At 42.4% G+C, this 19,891-nt stretch overlaps 2 protein-coding genes across 4 annotated transcripts in view; one reads left to right on the top strand and one right to left on the bottom strand.

The window, feature by feature from the left end:
* The window catches only part of loxl3b (lysyl oxidase-like 3b), a 33,466-nt gene extending 22,350 nt beyond the window's left edge, over positions 1-11,116 (top strand). For 2 of the 3 annotated variants that reach the window (XM_012855713.3, XM_012855711.3), the window contains 6 exons: positions 3,066-3,225; positions 3,477-3,720; positions 5,576-5,691; positions 7,639-7,775; positions 9,689-9,800; positions 9,900-11,116. In XM_012855713.3, the coding sequence (XP_012711167.2) occupies positions 3,066-3,225; positions 3,477-3,720; positions 5,576-5,691; positions 7,639-7,775; positions 9,689-9,800; positions 9,900-9,973 (843 nt within the window). In that variant the 3' untranslated portion in view covers positions 9,974-11,116. Of the gene's footprint in view, positions 1-1,144; positions 1,301-3,065; positions 3,226-3,476; positions 3,721-5,575; positions 5,692-7,638; positions 7,776-9,688; positions 9,801-9,899 lie in introns of all 3 variants that reach the window. The other variant, XM_021312405.2, reaches the window with a different exon arrangement.
* Positions 11,117-14,640: 3,524 nt separating this feature from the next.
* LOC105920196 (28S ribosomal protein S26, mitochondrial) lies at positions 14,641-18,552 on the bottom strand. Its single transcript, XM_012855715.3, has 5 exons — positions 18,526-18,552; positions 18,143-18,381; positions 15,160-15,306; positions 14,933-15,056; positions 14,641-14,820 (listed from the first exon to the last, which is right to left on the bottom strand). The coding sequence occupies exons 1-5, from the start codon at positions 18,550-18,552 to the stop codon at positions 14,689-14,691; spliced, it is 669 nt and encodes a 222-aa protein (XP_012711169.2). The 3' UTR covers positions 14,641-14,688.
* Positions 18,553-19,891: the final 1,339 nt, after the last annotated feature.

The following is a 19,891-nucleotide window of genomic DNA, read 5'->3' as shown; positions in this document are numbered from 1 at the left end:
GCACCGCAGGGCAGGATCCGCAGCATGGTGACTGACCGAAGTCTAGGGCTGAGCAAGGTTTGCAGGTCTGAGTCCAGATTGATCAGAAGTCAACAGAAGAACCAGGCAGGGGCTAGGTGAGAACGGGGAAATCCGAAAACGAGAACCTGGTTGGAAGCTTTGCTTGTAGGCAAGGATGAAAGCTGGATATTTACTCACAAATGGCTTTCAACAATCTGGCAGGGAATGACTGTGGGGGACCGGTATTCAAAGGCAGGATGGCAGGCGAGAGGAATGAAGATAATCAGGACAGCGACAGGCGTTGCTGCTTCTGCTGATGAGCAGAGCAAAGCGGAGCATGGCAGAGAGTGGTAACCAGCCAGCCATGTCAGTACCAGGAAACCAACCAATTTCAATAGATACTACCATTTCTGATACGACAGAGTGGTCATATACCCTGAATAACACCAACCGCTTGTGAATGGCTACAAAAGCTGTGCATTTTCTTTATGTTTTGCTCAGGGACATAATATTTAATCAGTATTATCGGGGTGAATGTGTATATGTGGGCCTGTACGTATCATTCTGCCACCATGTAATTCAGAAACAATGTGCAATAATTTTAAACTTGTTCACCCAAGGCTTGTAAATAACAAACATTGTTTTGTTTGTTTTGGCAAACTCAAGAATGAAGCATCATTTATGTCTGTTTCTGAGGTGCTGAATCTTTGGCAACAATACTGTGTCTGGCTCAGCAGCGGCAACCAAAGAGCCTCGCTCAGCTCAGATTAACTTGAATAATTGAAATGTACCTGGTTTTATTTAAATGGGTAGACCTATGCATTGATATGCGATAGTATTATTATGCTTTTTCATATGCAATACATATTTTTCTGGACATGGAACATTCCTGTTGTTTCCATGTGAAAGAACCAAATGCAAAGCTTCTGATCCAACTCACCCCTGTAGCCACGCGGTGACCTCTGCTGGAAACCGCGCTGATCTCCTCGCCTTCGAATAGACTAACCAAAGGGCTGCTTCGACACGCACATTTTCCGTCGCTTGAGAACTCCGTATAAACACCGGGTAGGGCTGAGCTTAGACGGTTCGCAGACAGGACAGGAAGTGTGTCCCCAGTCTGACTCCCAGCAGCCCGTCTCTGCAGATCCGGATAGTGGGCGGCCGGAGCAATTACGAAGGCCGGCTCGAGGTTCGGGTTGGGGCCAAGTGGGGCACAGTGTGCAGCACAGGCTGGACCACAAAGGAGGCCATGGTGGCTTGCAGGCAGCTAGGGCTGGGCTACTCCATGCATGCTGTCACCGTAAGTAGGACCCAAATAATGACATATAACACGTGTTCCGCGGTTAGACAGCACACGTTTAAAGCTTTTCATGCCCCGCCAGGTGAATCATGAGCAGAACAGGCGAGCTAAAACCCTGAGTAGCAGTGGCTCAATGTTTTTCACAGCAGATTCTATTTAAATGTTGTTTGAAATGTTAACGAGGCAACGTGCAAACGGCTCTGTTGTTCAGAAGGTTATGAGAATATTTCACAAAAACGCAAGCTTTGAAAGAAAATCAGCGTTTTGGTTTTATTGGAATAATGGAGATATAAATTCCGTCACAATAACAACAAAGAAGAAGCAAATCTTCTGACGCTTAAGTTAAAAGCAACGCTAATGATACAATTTACTCTTTCTTTGCTTAATTCAAGTGCAGAAGTATAACAGTGTATATGATGTGTCGCCTCACAAAATATTCACACCTCTTCAACGCTTTTGCATATTTTTACAATAAAACCACAAATGTTCATCTATTTCTACTGAGATTTTAGATGCTAGCCCAAGAGAGGGTAGGACATCATTCTGATGGGGGAGTGGAAGGATATATGGCGGAAAAACCAACAAATACAAATCTGAAAAAATGTTGAGTGTACACGGTTCAGCCTTCCGATTTCACATTGTAGAAATGCCTTTTACTGTAATTACAGTATTTAGTCTTATGTCTCTACTCCAAAACTGCACGCTCAAAGATTGATTTATGGCCATTTGACTTTGCAAAACAGCTCAAGCTCGGGCAGATTGGATAGAGAGCATCTGTGAGCATAAATTTATACGTCTTGTCGGAGATTTGGAGGATTCTTTGCTTTGATCCAAAGCAAATGAGGACTGCCGGCTGTACGCTTAAAGACATTTCCCGGCTTAAAGGGGAACTTCCTCCTCTGTCTCAGGTCGGTGCAGCCTCTATCGCTCATGGGATCCCTGTATTTAGCTTCTCATCCACTCTGACCAGCTCGGCTTTCGACCGCACACGGCGTTTTCCATTCAGGCCAATCGTTTCAGTTGGTTCTCATCCGACCGGAGCAGCTTTTTCCACCTGTTCTCGGAGTCTCCCGCATGGCTAGCGGCATTCTGCAAACGGAGCTTCTCGTGGCTTTGTTTCGGTGACAGTTTTCTTCCTCCCGCTCTTCTGCAAGGGCCAGATTTGCGGGGTTCAGAACTAGTAGTCGTCATATTGACAGGTTCTCCATCCAGAGCTGACGCTCTCTGCAGCTCCTCCAGAGCTCCTCCTTCTCTGATCGAAGCGCTACTTACCGGCCCCGCGAGTTCAGATAGGCAGCCACGTCTCTTTGGGTTAACACTTGAGCCTCACTCTGTGTTCAGCTGATGGAAAGAATAGTGATGCGCCAGATGTTGAAAGGCTGGGATGTTTTTTTTTTTTCATTTTCAGGTTAAGTTACACATTAATTATGTGACTTTTTAAACATTTTGGGTTTCCTTTCTCTTCTCAACAGAACACAATGGCGTTTGTGATTGTGAAAGAATTCAAGAGGTGTGAATACTTTTGTGTGGCTTTCGTAAATGCGTAATGGAAGAGATCTAAAACACTGTGTCCCTGGTGAGCGGCCAAGTCCTGCACATCTGTTCCACAGAGCAGCCACTATAAAAGCAGAGCTCTGAGTAGATCCACATGTGAAGGATTATGTCCCGATCGCCGTGCAGTTTGTTCTTTTCTGTCTTTCTGTCGTTTCCGTGTTTTGTTTTGATTTTTTTTCTTCCCCCTCCTGATTCCCCCCCGCCCTGTAAGGAAACTTGGTACTGGGATAGCAGTAACGTCACGGAGATGGTGATGAGCGGCGTGAAGTGCACAGGAAGCGAGATGGCTCTGAGTCATTGCCAGCATCACAAAACTGTCAGCTGCCAGAAAGCGGCCGCCAAGTTTTCAGCGGGCGTCATCTGCTCAGAGAGTGAGTTAAAGCCACAGAAAACAAACGGAGGTGTTTTTCACATCCGTCCACACGCGCTCTTTCATTGTGAAAAGGGTCAAATAGATTTGGAAAATGCATTGAAATGGCACAAAATGAAATGCTTAATTCATATAAATGCTCAGAGTCTCATCAAAAGTGTTTATTTTTTTTCTATCTATCCACAAATAAATACTTTTGAAAGGAAGGAAACAATAACCCAATCCCACTCCTGTTTTCCCTTCTTCATCCAGCGGCCTCTGACCTCGTTCTAAATGCTCCTTTGGTCCAGCAGACGGTTTATATCGAGGACCGTCCTCTGCATATGCTCTACTGTGCCGCTGAGGAGGACTGCCTGTCTAAATCTGCGGCAAAAGCAAACTGGCCGTACGGACACCGACGGCTACTCCGCTTCTCCTCTCAGATTCACAATATCGGTCGGGCCGACTTTAAGCCCAAAGCAGGGCGGCACTCCTGGGTGTGGCATGCTTGTCACGGGTAATGTCATTATGAATGGATTCAATATTTAGTCTCTTAAAGTTATTGGTGTCTAATCTCAGGACTGACAAGGAAAATAATAATAAATTACCTCGGATTACTAAAACAAGTCCTACTTGGGTTAAAAGGGATTAATTGTATTAAATATATGCTCAACACAATACAGGAAGCAGCTTTATTTTGCCAAGTCTTTGCACGCAAACAAGGAATTTGACTTATGTTCCACTTTGCTCTCAATTAAGACATTTTGAAGGTAAATATATAAAATAATTATGTATACACAGTGTTTTTACAAGGTTAAACTCATGCAAACATGCACAGAATCAGACAGAGCAGCGGCCCTGGGGGAAGAAGCCGTCTTTGCAGCAGCAGGTTTTTCTAACCTGCTCTCTGTAGCACTGAGCTGAAGGTAAAACTGTTTGTTTCCAGGATGTGTGGGGTCTGCAGAGAATCTAATTCAATTTTTGTTTTATTTATTTAGCACCAATTCACAACACATGCCATCTCAAGGCACTTTACAAAGTCAGTCATCCAGACAGATTGGTTAAAAGCTTCCCATCTAAGACAGGGCTGTCAAACTCCAGATGTGTCCCTGATGATCCCACACAACTGGATCAAATGGCAGAATTACCTCTTCCTCCACCGGTATCCTGTTTGTTACCGGCACCGTTGACAATCAATGCCACCCGTGCCTCAACCGATTCGGTATGGAGATTATAGTTTAGACTTGCATGGTAAATTTTATCCTGGATGTCCTTCCTCACACAACACTGCAGTCATCTGGGCTTGTGACGGCACCGATAGGCCAAACAATGCTCCGCCCCCTGTGAGCCAGCGTTGCAGAGCTTTCTATCTGTAGTTTCATAATAAGAGCGATGCATGGGGCTCCTTTAGGATCCAGATCTTGTCTGACGCAAAGAGAGGGACAGCGTCTGTAACTCTAAACCTGCACAGGCAGAGATGGGGAAAAAAACTAAAGATTCTATCATCATAAACTAGCAGTGGGAAAAACTGACGTGTTGTTTCCACAGAGTTTCAGAGGGGAAGTAGCAGCCTGGTGCTGTGGATTAACTCACCATCAGCGGTTCTGATAAGAAGAAAGTCATAGTTTAAAGAAAGGTATAAGAATGTTTAAAGTTTGAGGCAAGCCATGTAAGAAACAGAGCAACAGGTGCTCTGGTCGGATGTGACCAAATTTGAGCGTTTTGACTGACATGCAAAATGTCAGTGTGAACGCTGCACACCAATCTCAACACACCATCTTCAAGGCAGATGATGGTGGCAGCATCAGGCTGTGGGGATTCTAGCAGGGCAGCAAGCCTAGATATACAGCCAGATCTGCAATGGATGGGATCAAAGCATACTCATGTGTTACAATATCTTAGTTAAAGACCGGATTTAAAAAAAAACATCTGAATTTGTGGGAAGATTTCAACAACTATGCTCACAGACGTTCTCCTTTCAAGCTCACTGAACTTGAAATGACTTGCAAAGAATAACATGCATAAAGATATCAGTCCATAAGGTGTGAAAAGTTGATTCTCTAAAAGTCTTGCAGCTGTAATTATACTGAAAGAAAATTTTTTTAACTTTTTACTTTAAGTTAGTCTTCAACACAAAATCCCTATATAAAACAGTAAAGTTTGTGGTTGTAACATGACACAATACTTCTGCAAGGCACTATGGGTTTGACTGGAAAGCTTAACACACCGTTTATTCATTATTTCCGATATTTGGAAAGAATTAAGCAACTTAAGTACCACAGCTTTCCTGTTTGGTCATTCATCAAAGTAAACATTATTTTGTCTTTTTTTCAGTTTGGGTCTAACGCATAGCCTTTCAACTTTTCATGCAGCCACTATCACAGCATGGATATCTTCACCCACTATGACCTGCTGAATGCTAATGGAACCAAAGTGGCAGAAGGCCACAAAGCCAGTTTCTGCTTGGAGGACACAGAGTGTCAAGAGGGTGAGTGTCACGCTTCGACTACTTTCGGTTCCTCTACATGTAACAGTCTTTGTTACCATAAACACGCCTATATTTAGCTTTATATTCATTCAACATCAAATGATACATTTATCTAATTTTATTTGCATTCCATTGGATACACTTTTTAACCAGAGGATAAGCCAAGGCAACTTTATTTATAAGTACTTTAAAAAAAAACGCACAGCTGACCAAAGCGCTGAACAAAAATGAACAGCATGCCTGATAAACTTTAAAAAATAAAATAAGTTGCAATCAAGTTGAGTAAAACGTAACATAATTCCAAAGCCTTGGAGCTGCCACAGAAAAAGCTCTGTCCTCTATGATATCAAATCTATTAAGGCTCTGGATGATTGAACAGTGTCAGCTGTTATGGTGGTAAGGAAAAGAACAGCAGGGGTACTGAAGGAGCAACGATTGGTCAATACCAAAATCAGGAATAGTTTTGCTGATGGAGATCACACACATTTTCCCCCTCCTCGTTTTTTTTTTTTTTTAACTTCTTTTCAATAGCTTAGCATTTGATGAGTGTCAGTGTCACTGCTGCTAGCATGAGGTGATCTGAACCTTACAGAGGTTGCACAGGTAGTCCAAATCCACCAGGGTGGCACATCAAGACTTGGCATTGCCAGAAAGGTTTGCTGTGTCCCCCAGTGAAGTCTCAGGAGCATGGAGGAGATTCCAGGAGACAAGCAGTTACTGTAGGAGAGCTGGACAGGAACGTTGGAGCTCCTTAACACATCAGCAGGACCAGCATCTGCTCCTTTGTGCAAGAAGGAACAGGATGAGTATTGAGCTGCATGACCAGTTTGGTTAGGCGGATCCATGGAGGGACGCACAGACCTTTCCAGGATAAACAATGGCTCCCTGGCTGCCATTAAGCATCAGGATGAAATCCTTTGACTCATTGTCAGAGCCTTTGCCGGGGCAGTGGGTCCTGGGCTCCTCCTGGTGCAAGATAACGTCTGGCCTCATGTGGTAAGAGAATGCAGACAGTTCCTGGAAGATGAAGGAATTGATACCATTGACTGGCCTCCATGATCCCCTGACCTAAATCCAACAGAACATCTCTGGAACATCATGTTTTGGTCCATTCGCCACCACCAGGTTGCACCTCAGACTGTCCAGGAGTTCAGTGATGGAAGAAGATACCCCGGACACCACCTGTGATTTCATAAGGAACATGCCCCGATGCTTTCAGGCATGCATGACCATTGCATAACAGTAGGGATATCCAACAGGATTTTTATTCAAGTTGCGACTCTGACTGAATCCCTTCCAAAACATTAAGATTGCTTTCAGTCAGAATAAATATTCTGGTAAAATAAAAAGCTGACTTTGAACCTAATTCTGTCAGGGTTATGATTAGTTTGGAGTTTATAGGTACATCTAAAAAAAAAATTTAGTATTGTAAAAAAGTCAAATATTTTTTGTAGTGTTGCACCAATACCATTTTTTGGCCCCGATACGATACCTGGCTGTGCAGTATTGGCCGATACCGATACCATCTGGCTCTCAAATGGCAAAATAGTGCAACTGTCATGAAATTATATAACATGTTTAATACTAGTTGGGAGAGAGAAGGCTGCGTTCAAGTGACATACAAACATCAAAATGGTATTGGTGCCCTATTTGTTGGTACTCGCCGATACCGATACCACCATTTTAGTGCTGGATCGGGGCCCCATCAGATACTGGTATCGGTATCGGTGCAACACAAATTTTTTGTCACGCATTCCTTTATTGATCTTATGTAACATTCAAAATTTCTGGAAAAATTTAATTTGCATTTTCATTTTTTGTAAGCCACTATCATCAAAATTACAGGAAATAAAAGCTTGTGATATTTCACTCAACGTGTAACGAATCTATGTAATATGAGTTTGACTTTCTGAACTGAGTGACCAACTGTGTGTCTGTACTGATCAGGTGTTTCGAAACGATACGAGTGTGCCAACTTTGGCGATCAAGGCATCACCGTTGGTTGCTGGGATCTGTACCGGCATGACATCGACTGCCAGTGGCTTGACATCACAGACGTCAAACCCGGAAACTACATCATGCAGGTGAGCACATGAGGTTTGATGTGGAGAAAACAGCAAGTATGGACAGGCATTTTAAGTTATTTCATTGTTGTGTGCTTAGATAGTCTTAGCTTAACTGAGCCTGAAGATATCAGAGACACATCAGTATATTTTAAGGCTCTCTTCACACTGGTTATATTGTTTTATAGTCTCCAGCATCCTTAAGGTCATAGGTCTGGATTGGGTAAATCTCTGTTTAGTGCAGTGCTTCTCAAATGAAGGTATTGCAGGGGGCGCAAGAACAGTCTTGCCTTTTGTCCAGAAAATACAGGTCTACTAAATCATTCTAAATATGATAACAGCACCCCCTGCTTTTTATGGTCTGTACCTGCGGTCAGTAGTAGAATGAACCCTATTAATAAACTCCTAAAAAAGGTACAAAATTTAATGTAACCAAAGTTTGTCTTTAATATTAATGGCTTGGTATTATTTTTGCCATATGAGGTTCATAGCTAGTTAAAATATGATTGCAGGTACGAGTCGGGCTAAAAGCCATTTATATTGCTGTTAATGTTATACAGTTAAAAAAAAGTGTGGCAATGTAACACTGTAGTTGTTAGAAACCATGTTATAAATAATCTCATATATATGTTATACATTTTAAAAGGGATTACTGGTAATCTTCAGAATGGCAGCTTTAATGCATTAAAACAGAAAATGGTATAAATTACATTTTGGTGGGATGGGGGGGTGGGCTGAAAATGTTCCCTCCTTCAAAGGGGGGCACAGCAGAAAACATCTGAGAACCACTGGTTTAGTGTAAAAGCAGCCACAACCTTACTGAGCTCTTAGTACCTGGCATAGGATTTTTTTTTCTGGTGTTTTCGAAATGAACTCTCAGCAAGTATCATATTTTCAGTAGGTTGCTTCCTTACAATTTGCAGAATTGAATTTGTCAGCCTTCCTGCCCTGGACAACATTATCTGTTTTGAGAGGTGACGCGAGTAATTGATTTGTTTGCTTCAGAGACAACTTACTTCTAATAGTGCCTTTTTAAATAGAGATTTTACCCTTGTGTGACCTTCTGTGCCTATAACCAGGGGAGTGTAGTCACAAGTAAATACTGCATGCAAAATTTTACACTTGAGGTTATATTTTTTCTAAATGACCGCTCTGAGCTGCTCATACCAAGGCTCAGACGCCTGACAATGGTCTTTATGAGGCTTTCTGTCACTCTTGTAAAACTATTTTGTAAAGCCAATGAGCTGGTGCTTACGTTTTTTCCCCTTCTACCTATTTACTTTACTTGTCTTGTTCTCCAAGCAGCTAATTTATGTAAGACTTGGTGGTGTCATGCTTCTCCTTATTTAAGAGCCCTGTTCCACAGGAACCGCACAGTATATGACTGAATACTTGGCTATGACCAGTGTGACCAGCAGTCTTCCTTCAAATTCTCAAACAACCAAGCACTAAAAATGTGCACTGGCCACACATCATGGATAACCATCCACTACTGTTACCAAACTGCTGCCTTCTAAGAGAGGATATGAAAAAGTAGTGGACTGGGTATTGAGCCTTGGGGAGCCCCACAGGTTGAGATCATCCTCTTTCTGCCGGACATAAAGTGTGGTTTGCTCTTAGTCCGTTGTGAAAAGCACTTCATGGGTCACAATGGACGGTATTTCAGCTCTACGCCCTTATCTGATTTAGCATAACCAAAAAGGGTTTTTTTTCCCCCATTTGAAGTTTTCAGATTTTAAAAAAAAGTCTGAACCCTAAAAAAGAGAGAAAAAATTTCACTAAAGCTCATCCTGCAAAAATCTTTGTCATGTTGAGTTAATGTGCTTGATTTTCTCCCTCTTGGAGCAAATAAGTTTAAGAAGTCAAAGCATTGGATAGATCATCCCAGAGGGTCCATTCCTCTTTGACCGCCTTTAACCTTCTCACCCACTCAGGTCGTGATAAATCCAAACTACGAAGTGGCAGAGAGCGACTTCACAAACAACGGCATGAAATGCAACTGCAAATACGACGGACACAGGATTTGGCTCCATAACTGCCACATTGGTAACCGGCCAGAGACGCTCAAAACCATTAAAACATAATGTAAAATCCATTTAAATTTACAAATGTTGCTCCGTGTTTGTTGTTCTTAATGTCTTGCAGGTGATGCGTTCAGCGAGGAGGCCGAGAAGCGATTCGAGAAATACCCCGGACAGATAAACAACAAGATCTCCTAATCGGGACTCACTATAGAACCAAACGCAGACCACAGTGTGGGGATGGATGAATAGAAACACACATCCCTAGTTTGTGCAGAAACACACAAAGCCTTTGTTTTCAGGTGCTTACATGGATCCCCACCACCTTATTTCTTCGTAGCTGTGTCGTTGTTATACTTGAATATTCAAGTGGTAATGATTATGTCCTCTAGTTTAATGTGAGTTTATGCTGTTTTTGACAAATTCTAGATTTTATAGTCTATGTTTGACGTGATGTACAGTCTTCTATTGAATGTTTTAGTTGCAAGACCTGAAGGAAGCTTCCATTTTTAGTTTTGAGACATTATGCAACTAGATTTTTTTGCTTTTGGTACGCAGGTTCCAGCCCAGGATCCCGATAAGGCTTTGACCTCACACCTAATTTGTCTTTAGTGACCTGTACAAAATCCACAGCCTTAGAACTACAGCTCCTTGGAAAATGTCAATCAACAAACCTCAGTACATTTTATTTGGATTTCATGTGCTTGACCAACTGATAGCGTCTGCTGTGAAACATAGAGGTGGCAGCATCATGCTGTGGAGATGCCGCATCTCTAGCAGAGATGGTTTAAAGACGGAAAGAGCTACCGGTAAATATTAGGAAGTTTCAGGCATTAGGGGTCAGTATCTGGTTGTAACACGACAAGAGGAGGGGAACAAATTTAAAGAGATGCAGCTTTATCACTGTCCTGATAATGGGCTAAAAGGATCTTTTTTTTTCATTGAGCGTTTTGCCCTGATTTGATCAGTATAGCGTAAATGTGACCAAACACCTTTGAAAAACGACCAGGTTTTATCCGTCTGCCATTCGAAATTTGCATATGCAATTTATGACTGCTTGGTTGGTTGGAACCGTTGCAATATTTTTGTGAATGTATTTATTTCCGGTATCCAGGTGGTCATAAACCGTTTGTGTTTGCAAGCAAATCTTTCACATCGATCGATTGTTTGAACCAGCTCGAAGCTGGATGTTGTTTCGGTCAGGGTTTATTTCGGTCATTTAGTCGTTGACGACCCTCTACACTTGCTAAAAAAGAAAGAAAACCTGCCATTACAGGAAGACGTGTATGTATGCTGATATAACCACACCTGCTGCATCAAATAAAGCTAAAATGAACGATCGTTCTGCGTCTTTGAGACCGAACACACCAGACATTCTTTACTTTATATTCATTCTTCAAGTGGGCTCCGTTTTCTGTTTTAAACCCATCCTGAATCTGCAGACCCCAGGCTGTCATAACCACAAATGTCATGTTCTGACTCCTCCTGCTAAAACCCTGCTGCCAAGAGGACACTTCTGAGATCGTGGGTTCCTCCCAATCCACTGCTAATCCCAGTCTTCATTACCATAGAGGGGCCAATCCCATTAACCTTTTTTTTTACCAATCACATTAAGCGTGTGCACAGCTTTAAACCCGATTACTGAGGCAAGGATGTAGCAGCAGCATTATTATTCACCTGTTGTAAGAGGAGTGCCTTATGATCGGAAAGACTGCGTACCATAATAATACAATGTGGAGTGGCCTAATGTTGGGTAAAGACTGCAAATCCAAAACGAAAGTTCCCTAAGTCTTGTTCTCTTTGACTACCTGAGATTAAAGGTCTTATTGGTTGGCTGACTGAAGCTGTTACAAGTTTCCAGAGTTTTACTTGAACTCTTCACCTCCAACCAGCCTGACGGTAGAAGATCCGCTGCCACACATGAGCTGGTCCGTGTGGTTTGAGTCCAATCATAGAAAATGAAGAATATAGGAAGAGAGCGTGAAACATCAGGACAGCGGGAGGAGTTTGGGTTGTCTTCAACACACTGCTGTCACACACTAAACTAAACTATACAGCTTTGAAATGTTCAGAGCACATGGCAGGATAACTTCCTGTTTTTTTATTTTTTTTCTTCGTCTCTGGATGTCTGGGAGAATCTCACCGCGAAGAGCTTCAGCTGCGCCAGAGTTTGAGCCACTTGTCTGAAGAGATCGCCAACTGTGGCCAGAATCGTCATCGAGGGTTTGCACAACCTGGCTATCATTTGTTTTTAAATCTATAGAGAGAAAGTTTGACACACTCTTTTTTTTCTTCAATTCAGCCACCCTTTGTTTTAGTTTTTTTATTTTAAGCAGGGGCAGCCTGTTCAGGGTGATGTACCATCACATTTCAATAGGATTCAAGTTAAAACTTTGACTAGGCCACCCAAAAACCTTCTTTTTTGACCCATTCAGATGTGGACTTGGTGTTGTGCTTTAGATCATTGTCCTGCTGCATAGCTAATGTGTGCTTTATTTTACGGTCACCTTTTACGGATTGCTGGAGAGTGGGGAACTTTCTTGAAAGCTGGTGAATTTGGAAATATTTTTGTTCTTTAATAAATTAGATGATTTGAAAAATGCGTTTTTAAATTTACTCCGGTTATCTTTTTCTGATATAAAGAGTTAGCTGATGATCTGAAACATCTAGGTTGGACAAAAAAAAACAGGATAATGTGTCTTATTCTAACAGGTAATAATACTCTGACCTCCTTGTGTCATTGGCCCATTAGAAGGTCAGCCTCTAGATATTTACTGTCCCCTACATGGGTTGTGGCAAACATTCAGCAAAACTCCTCGTGGCTGTCTTCCTGCCACTCTTCCATGTGGGACAGATTAATGAAGTGCAGAACAATTTAATTTTTTTGTTTTTTTTTGTTTTCTTGTCAAAAGAATCTCCCACCAGAGATGTTAATCTCTGCAGCTCCCCCCAAATAACCGCTGACCTCTTGGCTGCTTCACTAATGTCTTCCTCCTTTTATTTTAAGTGGATGGCTGGGATGGTCGGTCTGCAGTCGCCCCATCGTCTACGCTGACAAACGTCTTATTAAAAAGGGACACATCACGCAAAATTACACTTCTTGATAAATACTAAGATTTGTTAATGATTTTTTTTTTTATCAACAAATGAAAATTAGAAAACATATTGGAAGGAGATTAAATCCTGTTGGTTCAAATTTGTCTGTGTAGTGCAAAAGAAATTATTATTGTTTCCATAAGGCCAGTCAGCCAGTTTAGGTGGACAGACTTTTCTTGGCATTTTGCAGCAATGGATTCAACAATGCATCAATAAGGTCACACCTTCAAGCTCCTCTTTAAGAACCTCCATAACTTTCCCCCCTGTCTGCTGGGCTTATGATGCAGTTTTCTCACTAAAGTTTATTTCACAAACCTCTGAGGCCTTCACAGTGTTTTTTAAAGATTGAATTGCCAGCATCCGTTTACTAATCCTGTGACCTCTGAAGGCAACTGGTTCCACTGAATTGCTGGTTGAAGAGGGAAAAGGCAACAAGTGAGAGTTTAATTCCGAAATGATTATTTTCCGTTAACTTCACAATTACGTACTGGTTCGTATTGATGCAAGACATAAAATCTGAATGAATTGAGCTTGTCATGTGATAAAACTAGAAATTAATTCAAGAGAGTCACTTTTGCAAATCATTATAGACAAAAACTCCTTATAGACTGCGAGTTTCCTAAAGAGGCTACTTTTTACTAACCTGACCCTTGCCAGCTGTATGTCGCTCCGCCTAGCTCCACTCATCCATCTGGGACAGATCCATAGGAATGGCGTTTCAGAAGGCTGGGCCTTATCAAAACTCCTTGCATATGATTGGATAAGCCACTTGTCTGTCATTTTTATCAACGTGCTATTTCAACCACTCACACCGAAGCTAACCCGTGACGCTGATGAGAGCGACGCAGGAAAAAACACTTTTTTTTTTATGTGTTTGCGGCTCTAGTGGCACGCGTTTTATTGACAGTGAGCTGACAAGAAGAGGGGGAAGACAGGCGGCAAAGCGCTGCAGGTCGTAGAGGACTAAAGGCCTCCTAATATGGTTTGCGCTAACCGCTAACCTCTCCGCCAAGGGCGCGCCCCGGAAAAGAAAACTTGCCAAACCCGGCGGGAAGATGGGTGAAAAAATGGTTTCCACCAACAAAAGCCTTCAGAGGCGTTCTCTGATGTTCTTTTAATGAAACAATATAGGTAGATTGGACAACACGGCAGAAATAGCAGCATCAATGTTAACGCTTGCTTCCTCGATGCGAGCCGCCATTGTTGTCTGAATCAAAACAGTCTCGCTTCAAGGTCACATCTATGAAACTCCAGCCCTGCGTCCTGATTGGCCAGACAATAAAATTGGTTGGAGAAATCACTCTCTATGGGAGATGTCCCAGATGGATGTGAGTGAAGCTAGGCGGAGCAACATACGTCTGGCTAGGGTTAGGTTAACTTTTTACCGCTATGTTACTGACATTCTTCTGTGGCAAACTTAACATTTCAAAATAAATAAGGCGACTGTAATACATAGGATACATGTCATATATTTTTAGACTTTAATGTTGAAAAGGGGTCTGCAAGCTGCATATGTTTACAATAATACACCTAGCATGAAGAAGGGAGCAGGGTTAAAGGCTCGTGTTGTGTCTGAGAGAAAGAACAAGCCAGACATGTGGAAAACAAAAGCTTGGGTTAAACTTCCAGGCCCAGACCTGAAGTGGCCTTCAGAGACTCCGGGGCGTTTCCCAGCACTCGGGTCCATAAACCGTTTCCAGCATTCAGGTTCAGCGAGCATCATCTCCCGGAGTGAAACGGATCGCTGAACTCTGATCAAAGTCCTGATGTAAAAAAAAAAAAAAAAAAACCTGCACGCTCGTATGGAATCAGCCGTTTCACTGCAGCACTGTCCTTTTGACCACTTTGCCCTCTTTGTCAACGGCAAAGTTGTAATTCTTCGGGTTGTCCAGCGCGTCCTCGATTCGCTGATCCAGGTTCTCCAAGGTGATAAAGTTCTTGGCCTCCTCCTGTTAAAACAAACGTCACTGTGAGGTCACCCGTTTTAACCAAGCTCATTAATCAGTTTCAATCTGAAGCTTCATAACTTCACATTCCTAGAATTTTTTTTGAAACTTATACCTGCAGCTGCAAAATCTCTTTTTCTCTGAGTCTAATGGACTCCTCTAGTTGCTGTTCGCGCTGAATGGCGGCTTCCATTTTCTTTCTCTCAGCTTCCTCCTCTTCCTTCTGGACCCTTAATATCCTAATAAAGCAGACGATTGAACAAAGTCATTCATCTGAATGAGACAGCATCCTAATGCCGAATCCTTAGCGGCTTCTTTTCAGTCTCGGGTCCCCCCCCCCACCTGGCTTTCAGCATCCGGAGGTTCTCCTGATCATTCCAGTTGATCAGGGCGCGATGCTCCTCCTCCTCCTGCCTCGCCCTCTCCTCCGCCTGCGAGCCCGTCTCCTCCTCGTACTTCTTACGCAGCACCTCCTCCTTGAACTCCAGGCTGACGAAAACAGAATGAGATGAACGTTTCGACAAACTCAAGATTGACTGAAGTATTTAAGCAAAAGAGGCATTTTCCTCTGAAACCGATGGAGCGTTTCCGCTCTCTAAGAGCGAGATGCTCCAATCAGTCGCCAGAGATGGAGGGAATTGGACCATTTTCCCTTGACGGGCTCCGATTCTGCTCGTTTAAAGTGGGTCGGCTAACGGCGCGTACTTTGCTGCTGTTCCGGTCTGTTTTGGGCCGGACCAGCCGGTGGTCGAAATGTTTTTTTCCCGTCTTTCTAGGTCTAATAAAACGCACGTCAGAGTGGGTCAATCTGATATTTCTCCTTAAGCGGAGATACAGACGGCCCCTCCTAATTTGAAGGAATAAAGAAAGAAAGAAACTGGAGCGAGTAAAAGTAGGTCAACGATGCTGGAAAGAAAGGAGAAAGAAGTGAGGGGAGTAGAGAAAATGTGTGCCCGTGCACAAAATGATCCAACAATTACACTTTTTACTGCTGTTCTTTTAACTGCGGGACCGAAATCCTTTACTGGAGGGGCCGAGGTCAGTCTAACGGCACCAGGCCCAGCAGCATGGCTGCAGCAGGTTAGCCGGCACTTCCTACATGGCCCACCCCAGACTTGGCATTTATTATATTTGTGTTTTGGATGTGTTCAGGGCACACAGGACATTAAAGGAGATGCCGTACGTGTATAAATGATTACTATGCCTTATCCATGAAAATGAATGCTGATCCATACTGGCTGACCAGGAAAATGCAGACATTACAGGAGAGTCTGTGTTCAAAGGATAATGTGGGAATAAATGTTTCTCTTATTTATGATTGAATAAAAAATATATTTTAATCTAGACCTGCCTGAGTTTAGAATAATTTTGAGTGTAACTTTTTAATCTTATTAAATTGGGATCTGTTTGGGATCCATTCATGGGGTCTGTCTAGAAATAAAAATGTGTTTTCCAAGAATAAATCTGTTTTCAGTAGCCCTGTTCGCACGGGATTAGTTTCACCTAGAGACTACACGTGATTTATAATAATTACAGAGATTTACTGTATATCTATCCCGTGCCAATGCGCCACGTCAGTAATTTGTAAAGTAACCCCCCCACAGATTACCTACTATATTTTACTGAACTCTGAGCTCCTGCGATAATACTAATCCAATGCGAATAAGCATCTGGGCCCATTTTATGGGGGGGGGGGCGAGCCACTTGCACTCAGGGAAGGATGCGAATACCCGGTTCGATCCCCAGTCCCTGAGCAAGACCCTTAACCCCTGATTGCTCCCCAGGTGCCACACAGTGGCAGCCCACTGCTCCCCAAGGGGATGGGGTAAGATGCAGAAGTGAATTTCTCCATTGTGAGATCAATAAAATTCAATTATTATTATTATTATTATTATTTGCATTTGGTGAACAATGGTGTGTTTAGCTGGGTCAGCAAAACCCAAATGGAAAACAAGCAACCATACACACAGTGATGCAGAACCTGTTTCTATGCTGTATAAATGCATTTAGTGTTGACTTTCTACCCACCATGACTTTTCCTGTTAGTAAAATTGTCGAAGGGCTGGTGTGGTACGTATTATGTTTGTGGACAGAAATTAACCGGCTTTCGCTGTCTGTAAAATCCAACAGAAAGCGAAAGCCAAGAGAGGGTTCTGTTAGAGAAAAAAAGACAAGCCTAGATAAGCGACTGCCCATTAAAAAACGAGCCCAAAAAACGCGACTCACGAAATCTACCGGCGACTTTAAAAAAAAATTAGAGCCCAGAGACGCTTATAAGTGAAGTGTTGGCTGCACTGGTTTTACTACACAGTCGTTCACAGAAGAATTTCAGCAAATCTCAGGTTTTGGTTATCCCGTGTGTATGCGCCACATAAAAAGCCGACGTAGGGGGGTAACTTAGTTATTACATGAGGTCCCTATAGGTAAGAGTAATCCCGTGTGAATAGGGCTAGTGATGGACTCAGCACTGTGTAGGCTACATCCTGTTTATCTGTCGTGTTTCTACATTACCTAGTTTTTTACAAGCCCAGGACAAACAGAAACAGGTTGCGTAAATTCCTTTACTGTTTGAGTTTAGCGCTTTTCCTCTTGGGGAAAAAAAAAGAAGGTGTTTTTATACTGCAAATAAAGTATTCCTGTCAACATCACGGTTCCACTTGCATCCGTCGTTTGATCGATGAAAGGCCTCTCCGATCCAGACTCCCCCGGCTGAATTTTGACCCCAGCCCGTTCCTTACACTCAGAAACATAAACGGGAACAATCCTGTGTTTCCGTCATCCCGTCTTGGATTCAAGACCACCGCCTCTGTCAAAAAAGACCTGCATGACATTCCATCTGCTTCCTAAGTTATAATCCTTAAAAATGGTTTTGAATCGGTCAAAACGGAAATCCAAAGGAGATCGGAAATGGTATCAACCTGAAAAAAGTATTTGGTCCAACAGCAGAAAAAGAAGATCACCTCCTTAACAATATCTCTTAACTGTAGGGCCAAAACAAATTATATATATATATATATATATATATATATAATATATATATATATATATATAATTATTATTATTATTATTATTATTATTATGTGCAAAAATAAGCATAACAGCAATGGGAGCTGTGTGCCATCTAATTATCCTGCATGTATTTTCTGCTCCGAGTAACAGTAACTAACTCTGTAAAGAGTTAGTTACTGCCAGTAGCTCTCAGACAGGAAGCAGTAGATAAATAAAAACATTCGGTATCAGACATAAATGTTACCACCAGTGTGAGTAAATCTGGAGTCCATCATGTCTCCACCTCGGTCAGACTCCAGCTCAGAGGTGAACCTACCGGAGCGCCCTCATGATCAGCTCGTACTCTGAGTATCTCTCCTTGAGGACCAGCATCTCCACCGGATCCACGGGGGGAGGCACTTTAATCCGCCCCACTTTGGACTTGGCCACCGGGTCGGTGCGGGATTTTCGGCCCCGCACAGCCTCCACGAGCACGGCGCTCCTCGGCGCGAGGAGCGGGGCCGCCTGGACGCTCCTCCCGCTGATGACCGGAACATGACCTGGCTGGTGAGTGACCTGTGGATGCAAAGTGTTGAGGTGTTTAACCCGTGGAGAGAGTTAACATTGAAACCCAGGTGTTACAGACGAAACATGGCAGCCATGTTTGTGTCCTTTGACAAGCGGAAGTGATCAAAAAGACGGATGATGCTGGTGCTTTACCGCCCCCTGTCGGCAGATGGTGTGCATAGCGCTTCAAATTGTTAAAGTTTATTTATGTCAAAAAATATATATTGTTTGCCAGTTTTTTGAAGGTAAAAGAAAAGTTTTATCTTTTTTTTTTTTTACTAATTTAAGGCATTTGAATATAAGGTATTTATAATAAGCATAAAATGCAAAAACGCAAAATGGTGATTATCACCCTTAGACCTCCATGTCTAGCTAAGGCATAAGTAAAGTGTTTTTTTTTTTCTTTTCTTTTTTTCATGTTACAACCACAAACACCAATGTATTGAGGGAAAAGAAAATGATAAACACGTTTCAACATTTTGACAAAAATCTAAAAACGTGGGTTTTAGATTTGTTAGAGAACGTGAGTGGATCATGGAGACCCAGAGAACACACCAGACTGGTCAGGGGTAAAGTTGTGGAATAGTTTAAAGCAGGGTTTGGTCATTAAACAATATCTCAAGCTTTGAACATCTCACGGTTACCCATAGTGGCCACCCACTTACTGTGTGAGGAGTTAATTGTTGGAGAAGCCAAAAAGCCCATGGTCCCTCTGTAAGAGCTGTAGAAAAAAGAGTTGAAAAGACTGCAGTGCTAGCCATGCATGCTCTTCACAAATCTGCCCCATAACAGTGGCTAAAAGAAAGGTATTGTACATTTCCCCGCACACACCATGCCCATAGTGAAGCAGGATCTTAGCAGAATCATTAGGTGGAAATGTTTGCTTTAGCAGGTTAAGGAAGTACGGCAGAGTTGATGTGCTGATATGAATGGAGCTAAAAATTTGGAAGGTTTTGGGACAAAACCTGTTTGAGACCGAGAAAGAGTTGAGACTGGAGTAGAAGTTAACCTTTTAGCAGTTAGTGACCTGAGCATGTAGCCAGAGCTGCAATGGGACAGTTTAGATCAAAGCCTATTCATGGATCAGAATATCTTAGTCAAAGCCCAGACCCTTATTAGACTGAGAATTTGTGGCAATATTTGAACATTTCTATTAATAGACCTTCTCCATCCAGTTTAGCTGAACTCAATAATTTGGGGCTTTAACAAATAAGACCACAAGTGTTGTATGTTTGCAGTAATTAAGATAATTTCTGCCAACGTCAGCATACACCTTTAAGGCATTGTCTATCTATTTGCAGTGGACTATTGTAGATGTTTTTTTACTTAGACCTTAGAGCAGCAGCTTCAACAAAGCTTTGAACTCAGTAACTTTTAAGATGGCCTCTCTAGATGTATTTATATGTATTTTAGAAAGTACACCTCAGGCCAAAATGGCTTAAAAAGACCTAGATGGAAACTATAATTGTGTCACAGTTGCTCTGGAGCCATGTTGACTGTAGTGTTGGTAGCTGCTATT

The sequence above is a fragment of the Fundulus heteroclitus genome, chromosome 19, assembly GCF_011125445.2.
Source record: "Fundulus heteroclitus isolate FHET01 chromosome 19, MU-UCD_Fhet_4.1, whole genome shotgun sequence".
Lineage (NCBI taxonomy): Eukaryota > Metazoa > Chordata > Actinopteri > Cyprinodontiformes > Fundulidae > Fundulus > Fundulus heteroclitus.
The sequence above is the reverse complement of the archived record's forward strand: the minus strand, read 5'-3'. Positions and strand labels throughout refer to the sequence as shown.